Raw genomic sequence first — 9,909 nt, forward strand, 5'->3', positions numbered from 1 at the left:
TTTTAAAAGGTCAACCTCACTGATAAGAGAATGAAAATAGGCTAGGTTTGGTAGCTCATGCCTGTAATCCCAGCACTTTGGAAGGCTGAGGCAGGCAGATCATCTGAGGTCAGGAGTTCGAGGCCAGTCTGGCCAACATGGCGAAACCCTGTCTCTACTAAAAATATAAAAATTAGCTGGGCATCATGGCTCATGCCTATAATCCCAGCACTTTGGAAGGCTGAGGCAGGCAGATCACCTGAGGTCAGGAGTTCAAGACCAGCTTGGCCAACATGGCCAAACCCTGTCTCTACTAAAAATACAAAAATTAGCCGGGCTTGGTGGTGGGCGCCTGTAATCCCAGCTACTCGGGAGTCTGAGGCCAGAGAATTGCTTGAACCCAGGAGGCAGAGGTTGCAGTGAGTCAAGATCATGCCACTACACTCCAGGCTGGGTGACAGAGTGAGACTCTGTCTCAAAAAAAAAAAAAAAAAAGAGAGAGAGAGAAATGAAAATAATACTACATTGACCTATCATTTTGGTCTATTCGATTGGGGCACATCCAGAAGTGTGTTAAATCACCATGTTGGGAGGCTGTGGGAACAGGAACCTTCCAGGAGGCATGCTGTTGCAGGCAGGAAGGGTGTGACCTCTCCGGAAGGCATTTGGCAATCTACATCACAATCCCAAATGCATGTATCCTCCCACCCAGTAGTCCCACTCCTGGAAACATATCATACAGATGCACTTGGTGGCATTTCTTGCAGCAGGGTGCGCAACAGCAAAGGAATAGAAAACCCAAAGTGTCTGTCAACAAAGGGACTGACCACACAGTCACACCACAGCTGCATGATGGAATACTATAGAAGCCATAAAGAAAGAAGCAATTGCACTCCACACACTGAGACAAAAGGACCCCCAAGATTCATTTTTTAAGTGTAAAAGAAAAAGTGCAGAAGGATGTGGCTAGACTATATATCTTGGGGAGACTATATAAACTGGGAGAGAGAGGAATCTAGAGCCACATTTGCATAGGTCTCCTTAAAGAAAGTCTTAAAATGGGATATAGAAAACTGAGAGTGGGCATGAAGGAGTCAACTTTAACCAAAAGGGAACAGAGATTTTTCACTGTACTCCTTCCCTGTCTATTTGATTCTTGAGCATTGTAAATACATTACCTATTAAAGAAATTAGGGACCGGGTGCGGTGGCTCACGCCTGTAATCCCAGCACTCTGGGAGGCCGAAGCGGGTGGATCACCTGAGGTCAGGAGTTTGAGACCAGCCTGATCAACATGGTGAAACCCTGTCTCCACTAAAAATACAAAAATTAGTCAGGCCATGGTGGTGCGTGCCTGTAATCCCAGCTACTTAAGAGGCTGAGGCAGGAGAATCACTTGAACTTGGGAGGCAGAGGTTGCAGTGAGCTGAGGTCACGTCACTGCACTCCAGCCTGGGTGACAGAGCAAGACTCTGCCTCAAACAAACAAAATAAAAATAAAGAAAAAGAAATTAGGTAATAAAGGTATGGAAAAAATGGACACAGCTTGCTGTGCACTGATACAGAATATCCCTAGGTGTACTGCCATGGGGAAAAGCATGGCTTGGCACATGCCCAGACACCACCTATCTGTGGTTAAGTGAGGATGTGGGTTTTATGTAGAAATATGCATCCACTCACCCTGGAATGAGACACAAGGCATGTGGTTGCCTGGGGTGAGGGCAGCTGTGGGGCGTGGTCAGTCAGGGATGAGAGAGATTACATTTTCTTGATTACCCTTTCTACTATTTGAGTGCTTTGTATTATGTCTCTGTAATTTTTTTTTCAAAGAATAAAACAATTCCATCAGTAGAGAAACAGCTAAATGAGCAGAGGCTGCCGGGACACTATGGGTTACTCCACAACCGTTTACAAGGAAGGAAGACAAGTCTCAAAACATGAAGAGTGGCCGGGCACGGTGGCTCATGCCTGTAATCCCAGCACTTTGGGAGGCAGAGACAGGCGGATCACCTGAGGTCAAGAGTTCAAGACCAGCCTGGCCAACATGGTGAAGCCCCGTCTCTACTAAAAATACAATAATGAGTTGGGTGTAGTGGCAGGCACCTGTAGTCCCAGCTATTCGGGAGGCTGAGGCAGGAGAATGGCATGAACCCGGGAGGCGGAGGTTGCAGTGAGCTGAGATTACGCCGCTGCACTCCAGCCTGGATGACAGAGCACAAGAAGAGCTCTCAGATGCACCAAGTATGAGAAAAGCAACTTGCTGAACAAAGGATACAGAATAAAACTATCAATGTTTTCAAAAGTGCACAGGAAAAAAGACTAGAAACACCCCAAATAGTTGTCCCCTTAGGGACAGAGGTGGGTAATCCAACTACAGCTTTAGTGTAATCTGTACAGGTTTTTTTTATTTTGTGAGGAGAATGTATTCATATATTCATAATGTAATTACAAATTAATTCCCAAATACTCAATACTCCCCCTCTTGCAGTAAGTGGGGAGTGTGGGGGGAACTAACAATACAAGGCATTTATTGCTCTGTGCAGCGGAGCTGGGTTGGATGAAGATATTGGGCATGCAGGGCCTGGAATGCTGTACTAAAAAGACTGAACCACCCACAAATCTCAGTGCTAAGGGAAGCCCCTGGAGTCTCAGACATTGCAATCCCAGTGTGACCAAGCCCTGCTCACACCTCACTCGGACTCCAACAATCTCATCTAGGTAGCCCCTTCCTGGAGACCATAGTTGGCTTTCAGTCCCTGCCCTGCCCTTCATCTGCAGAGGAGCTGGTCTGCCTCCTGGGGCCAGAGACAGAGCCGGTATCACCATAAGGAAGAACTTTCCAACACTCCCAAGTGCCCAAGGATGGAGCAGGCAGCCTTAAGAAGAACTGAGCTCCCTGTCTCTGGAAGCATGCAAGTTCATGTTGGAGATGCTGCAAAGGGACCTCTTATGCTTGCATAAGAACCCTCGGATCCTATAACCCTGTGAATCCAAACTGTCCTTCATTCCCACATATAGTGCTAGGCTAGCTCTTTGCAGGCATGATCTAGATCCTGCCATCACCATCTGACAGACAAGGAAGTGAGGCTCAGGGAAATTTGGGAATTCCCCCAGGATCATGCAGCCAGAAAGGGACAGAGCCAGGATTTGAACCCAAGGCTCTCAGCGTCCAGGCCTGTGTTCCCATCAGCACTCTCCATGCCACCCCATGGATCATGGAGATCTAGGGAAGGCTTCTCTTCTTCTTCTTCCTTTTTTTTTTTTTTTGTTAAGAGTAGAGGACTGAGTACAGTGGCTCACACCTGTAATCTCAGCACTTTGGGAGGCCAAGGCAGGTGGATTGCTGGAGCCCAGGAGTTCGAGACCAGTCTGGGTAACATGATGAAATCCCATCTTTACAAAAAATATAAAAACTTAGCCAGGCATTGTGGCACGTACCTGTCGTCCCAGATACTCAGGAGGCCTGAAGTGGGAGGATCGTCTGAGCCTGGGAGGTTGAGGTTGCAGTGAGCTGTGATCACACTACTATAGTCCAGCCTGGGTGACAGAGCAAGACCTTGTCTCGAGGAAAAAAAAAAAGTAGGGGTCTTACTCTGTCACCCAGGCTAGAGTGCAGTGACGTGATCATGGCTTACTGCAGCCTTAAACTCCAAGGCTCAAGCAATCTTCCTACCTCAGCCTCCCAAGTAGCTGGAACTACAGGCATGTGCCACCCTGCCACCTGCCCAGCTAGGTGAGGCTTTTGATCTGTTATTCACCTGCAAAGTGGGAATTGTGTGGCCACCCCCAATCCCAGGAGGTGGGGCAAAATGGAAGGACAGAAGGTACCAAACCAAATGGCCTTACCGCCACAGGGCATTCACACAGCTTCCACATTCTGGGCCTCAAGGACGCCTACTGACTGACAGGTCTCTGTACAAGCTCTGGTCTGTCCTGATCCTCCTTCTCCCTTCCTATGCCAGGAAGCCCTCCCTGATGGCCTTGGCCCCTGCTGAGTCTCCCTTCCTGCAGTCCCCCTTTTCCCCCTAGAAAGCACTCTAGAACTTCCCACCCCCAAAGTAAACAAGATGAGGAAGCATAGCTAGAGCCAGGTTTTGGATTTCCAGATCGAAGTGCAAAGCCAAGCTTGCCACTCTATCCTGTGTGACCTTGGACAAGTTCCTCACCCTCTCTGAGCCTATTTACTTATCAATAAATCCAGATAAGATCATCCTTCTCCCCACGGCTTGGGGAGGCTTGAAAAAATGAGAGATGGGCACATAACAGCACTACTTTATACTTATTGTAAAAAGGCTTTGGGAGCTCCCCATAAGCAAATAACCACGCCTTCTGCATTGTTCCACCCGAGTTACACAAAAATCTGTAGCACTGATGCCTTTTTTTTTTAAAACCAAGAGTTATCTGTAGATCAAACTTGCCTGCCTTGTGACATGAATCCATTGGCCAGAGAAAACAAAATAAAACAAAACAAAGACCTGCCTCCTTTTTTAGACGCTATCTGCATAGATTCTTCATGTTTCCCTTTTTGCCTAGGCTGCTAGGAAGTTCAACAAATAATCAACAGCCTTAAACTTGCTGCAAGTCAATTCTCCCCTCCACACCACCAGCTTTTAAAGATACATTGCTTTAACTCTTCTGTCTTATGTGGTTTAACATCATATTCCATCTGGTGTTCTTTCTGAATCTACGAGGAATAACGATAGTGATAAATCAATGAACACCACCAGACATCTGTGAAGAATACTGACATTGGTTCTTCAGGACACATTCTGATACCGAATGAAAAGTGTATCTCCTTCTCCAGGAGCTGGGAGCCTTTCTACCCACCTCCCCTTCCTCCCACCATACCAGGAACATTCATCAAATCCTGGGAAACAGAAGGGTTTGATGGGGAATTAGCTTCCATCTTCTCATTGATTTCCTGCTCCATGCAGCCTTCTCTGATCCCTCTGGGAGAAGCACATCCTCTGGGCACCTCTCTCACTGACCAAGAGCTCCTGGAAAGCGGGCTGTGGGCCCAGGGTCCCCACCACTCCCTCCATAATGACAGATCCTGGGAAGGTAGCAGCAAAGCCACACGTGGTCATTAAGACCATAGGCCAGAAAAGCCAGAAAAATCACTCCTGTGGAGGAGGGCTGTGAGATCTTGGGCAAAGAACTGGCCTCTGAGCCTCAGTTTTCTCACCTGTAAAATGGGGCCGACTAAGAAGATCTAAAGGCCTTGGCAAAGGGCCTGAGCCTAGTGCTGGCCTGATAGACGGGAGCTACCATGGCTTCCCAGCAGATGGTGGTGCCTGTTGGATTAACCCCCACATATCCCATTTCAGACCCAGTGGAACTATCTGTTGCCAGAGAAACAGCTCAGGATGCAGCTTCTCCAACAAGCAGATTTATTTTTCTTTCTTTCTTTTTTTTTTTTTTTTTTTTTGAGACGGAGTCTCTTTCTGTCTCCCAGGCTGGAGTGCCGTGGCGCCATCTCAGCTCACTGCAAGCTCCGCCTCCCGGGTTCACGCCATTCTCCTGCCTCAGCCTCCCGAGTAGCTGGGACTGCAGGCGCCCACCACCATGCCCGGCTAATTTTGTTGTATTTTTAGTAGAGATGGGGTTTCACCATGTTAGCCAGGATGGTCTCCGTCTCCTGACCTCGTGATCTGCCCACCTCGGCCTCCCAAAGTGCTGGGATTACAGGCGTGAGCCACCACACCTGGCCCCAACAAGCAGATTTCTAAGGCACTAAAATGTGCAGGTCATTTTCAGAACTCTGACGGAAGACCCTCATCCCCCCAAAGGCACTGCAGGTAGGGGGCAAAAGGAGCCCACTTCCCTCACACCCAGTCCCTGAGAGTCAAGAGACCCAAGTGCCAAGCTCTATTACAGGACTCCTGGCAAGTCCTTCTACCTAGACCTCAATGTCTACGTCTGTGTAATGGGACCCAGATGCTCAGGGCTGGATTGCTGAGCCCACAGGGGATGCCCCACCCACCCCAACCCCAATCAGGAACACAAGCCTGCTCTAGAGGAAGCTACCAAGACCCTTGCAGCCCACAGCAGCAACATCCTCCTCTTACTCCAATGCCTTCCATTCCCCCTATTGCCCCTATTGCTAGTCTCTTTCTTTTTTCTTTTCTTTTGTGTGTGTGTGTGTGTTTGTTTGTTTGTTTGTTTGAGACAAAGTCTCATTCTGTCACCCAGGCTGGAGTGCAGTGGTGCGATCAAAGTCACTGTAGCCTTGAACTCCCAGGCACAAGGGGTCCTCCTACCTCAGCCTCCCAAGTAGCTGAGACCACAGGCGCATACCACCATGCCTGGCTATTTTTTTTTTTTCCTTTTTTTGTAGAGACAGGGTCTCAATATGTTGCCCAGGCTGGTCTTGAACTTCTGGCCACAAGCAATCCTCCTGTCCATCAGGGGCCAGCCTCAGGATCCACCTCACCAGGGATGCTGAGGGATCCCTCACAGGGATCTTGCCGGTCATCATCCTCCACCCAGCAAGATCCCTCTTCTGTTCCAAAACCTCCTAAGGCCACCAACAGAACCTAGACCCTGTAGCTCGCAGAAGTTACACAAGGCCCTTGGCTTCTGTCCACACCAGAAACAAGTGCTTCAACTCCAGCACCACCAACCTGTTGGCTACTCCCTGCAAATTAATTCAACTTTCTCATCACCACATCTTGGTTCACACTGTTCCCTGCCCTTGGAACACCCTTTCCCTGCCTCTGCCTCAGATTTCAGTGAAGTCTCTGCTCAAAAACCACCTCCTCCAACAAGCCTTCCTGGTCGTGAAATTGCTCTCCTTCTCCTCTGCCCTTTCACACCACTTCTCACACCCACCTGGCTCTCCCCTGGGCAGTCAGGCAGCTGCTCATGGCTGTGCCCCTCACAACCAGCCCAGAGCAGAGCATTCCAGCGGTGGCGGGGTCAGTGGCTCTCCCCATCTGCAGAATTAAATGATTCCAGGAACTAGACCTCTTCCCTCAGAAGACAGAATCTTCTCCCCTTCTCCCCCACCCCCCAAAAGAGAAACAAACAAAAAACTCTGGGAGAACTGTTAAAAATGAATTTCTGGCTGTACTTCCTGAGATTCAAATTCCAATTGCACATTTTTTTCCGGGGGTGGAGTCCAATAATCTAAATTTTAAACAAACCCGCCAGGAGATTCAGAGGCTGGGGAGGGGGCCCACAGAGATCTGAGAAATCCTGAAATGAGATAGCACTGACCCAGGTGGAGGTGGGCCCGCACCTGGAGAGGTCAGGGAAGGGAGACCGGACCTCAGCCCAGGGTCTGGCACCAAAGCAACCACCCTGCCCTCCAGCTTGGGCCTCGCAGCAGCGCTAGCACCCAGCAATAGGAGACAATGGGAAATGTCCACTCGCTGGATTGCTAAGAAATACAGGTCCTGGCCCAACTCCAATTCCACCTGAGTCCTCTGAAAATGTATCAGGCCCTCACCCACCCAGGGCACCCACCCAGCTTCCAGACCCTCACGAAAGGGTGGCAGAGGAAGAAGCTAACATCCGGGCCTGTGGCTGGTGTGGGAGTGGAGGATGTTCCCATGGGTCCGCCTCAGTTGGGGTCTGTACAGGGGTCTGGGAGAGAGTAGGAGTCTTGCCCCTGGCTACCCACAAACCCCTCCCTCCAGCGATATCTCGGCCCCGTGGGGCTGGCTAAACCGGCTGAAACCTGGCGGGTCACCCAGAGAAAGCTAGAAGAGCCCGGCTCCCGCGCGGGCGCCCACAGGGTAGTGCCTGAGTGTGCGTGTTGGGGAGTCGGATGTGCCCTCTAGATTAGATGAGGACTGTTCATGGGTGCGGCCACCCGGAGCCGCTGGGAGCGGGACAGAAGGTGGTCAGAGAGTGGACTTTGCCTCAGACTGGGTTCCCTAGAGGGCTGGGGGCACTGTCCGGGCAGAAAGAGGGGTGAAAAAGAGAGAGGAGGGAAGGGAGGGCTGGGAAGGGTTGGCGGGTTGTGCGCAGTGACTGTGGCTCCGGTGGGGGCTTCTCTGTGGCCGCTAGTAACCACCTTGGAGGGGGCACGATGGGGCACGGGCAGTGGGCACTCTGTACACGGTGCAGGGTGCTCACGCTCGCAGCGACGGCCACGGGGTAGTCTCGTGGTGAGAGGGATGCAGGGCGATCTTGGGGGCGTCCGTGCGGGAAGCGCCCTAGGGGTACGCGCAGCGCGTCGGTGACAGTGTGAGCCCGGGTGGGGAGCGCAAGGTTCGCGAAGAATGAACGCAGCGCCGGAGTCCCTCACCCATCCTGGCCGGACCGGGAGCCCCCGGCCAACCCCGTGGGCCCGCGCGTGCTCTCACCAGCTGCAGCAGCATGAGCGCCCCGAGGCGGGAGCGCACGAAGCCCAGGTCCGGGCGCAGCGCCGACACCGAGGCTTCGGCGCCCTGCGCAGGACTGCTGGTCCGCGTGCTAACTTTCGACGGGAACTCGGCCATGGCGGCTCGGCTTGCCTCCCAAGGTCGCTACGGCCGCCGTCGCCGCCCCTCCAGCGGTGGGTGCCGGCTCCCGCACCGCTCTTCCCCCAGGCTCCCGATCCCTGTGTGGCTCCAGGAGCTGCAGGAGGCGTCGGGGCTGGGAGCCTGGGGCGCCAGGTGCTGCCGAGATCCCGGCTCCGCCCCCGCCGCCGGGTCCGCCCCCTTAACCCTTTGCTCGCCGCCGCCGCTCCAGCCGCGACCGGCTCGTGGGCAGCCGTGTCCACTCCCCGGACCAGTAAACAACCCCGGGTCCGTGAATCGGCTCCGCCAGCACCAGCCTAGACCGCTTCGCCGGCCTCCCCCGGGGCAAGCCGCCCGCTGGGAATTTCCCGGCACTCGCCCAGGCCGTGGTAGCTTCCGCGCCTAGGGATAAACTTGTGGTGGCTCGCGGGGGACACCGCTCTCCCAGGCGCTTTCTGCGCGCTGTGCACCCTCGGCCTAGGCCCGGCGCAGCGACTCTTGAAGAGTCCCGGGAGAAGGCTGGATGCGGTGGCTCCTGCCTCTGATCGCAGCACTTTGGGAGGCTAAGGTGAAAGGATAACTTCAGGCCAAGAGTTCGAGACCAGCCTGGGTAACACAGTGAGACCCCCCCCCCCCGCCCCGTCTGTATTTTATAGAAAAGAAAGTAAAGAAGAATCCTGGGAGACCCAGCGCGGGGAAGGGGAGTGTCTGGGTAAGCGGTGGGTAAGCGGTAGAAGGGGGAGGTCCTTTTCTGCCTATTAATGCTGTTTTCACTTCTGAACATATTTTATATAACTTAGATGATCGCGGAGCCTCAGTTTCCTCGTCTGTCATATAGATATGAAGGAAACCTGCCTCACAGAGCGTTGTAGGGAATAAATGAAATATTCCCCAGAAAGCTCCTGACAGCGTGAGGGAGGAGGGGTCACTCAGAAGATGGGAGGTCATATAGAGGTTACAGTTTCATTGCCACACATGTACCCTAAAATACTTACACACACACACAGTCACACACCTCTTGAGCCTAGAGGTTTGCACAAATAGGTCATTCATGCATTCATCAACCAATGTTTGCTGAACACCTACTACATGCCAGGCCCTGTGGATACAGCAGGAAACGAAGTAGACAAGGCCTTCTTGGCTCCCACATTTTTTTTTCCCCAAATACCCATTTAAAAAGAGAGCCACTTAAAAAATTGTTTTTAACTGACAAGTAATATTAGGTTGGTGCAAAAGTTATACGGTTTTTGCATTTAAAAGCATAGCAAAAACCACAATTACTTTTGCGGCAACCTATAATTGTACCTAAATATGGGGTACCATGTGATGTTTTGGTACCTGTGTACATTGTGTAAAAAAATCAAATCAAGGTACTTAGCATATCCATCACCTCATACATTTATGGCTTCTTTGGGGTGAGAACATTCAAAATCCCCACTTCTAGCTACCGTATTTTGAAATATACAATATTAGGGCCAGGCGCG

At 51.6% G+C, this 9,909-nt stretch overlaps 1 protein-coding gene across 1 annotated transcript in view; it reads right to left on the minus strand.

Annotated features, from left to right (window-relative positions):
* The window catches only part of PLLP (plasmolipin), a 28,652-nt gene extending 20,055 nt beyond the window's left edge, over positions 1-8,597 (minus strand). Inside the window, exon 1 of the mRNA XM_001145227.8 lies at positions 8,291-8,597. Within this exon, the coding sequence (XP_001145227.1) occupies positions 8,291-8,425 (135 nt within the window). The 5' untranslated portion in view covers positions 8,426-8,597. The remainder of the gene's footprint in view (positions 1-8,290) is intronic.
* Between the last annotated feature and the right edge of the window lie 1,312 nt (positions 8,598-9,909).

Source organism: Pan troglodytes, chromosome 18 (genome assembly GCF_028858775.2).
Source record: "Pan troglodytes isolate AG18354 chromosome 18, NHGRI_mPanTro3-v2.0_pri, whole genome shotgun sequence".
Lineage (NCBI taxonomy): Eukaryota > Metazoa > Chordata > Mammalia > Primates > Hominidae > Pan > Pan troglodytes.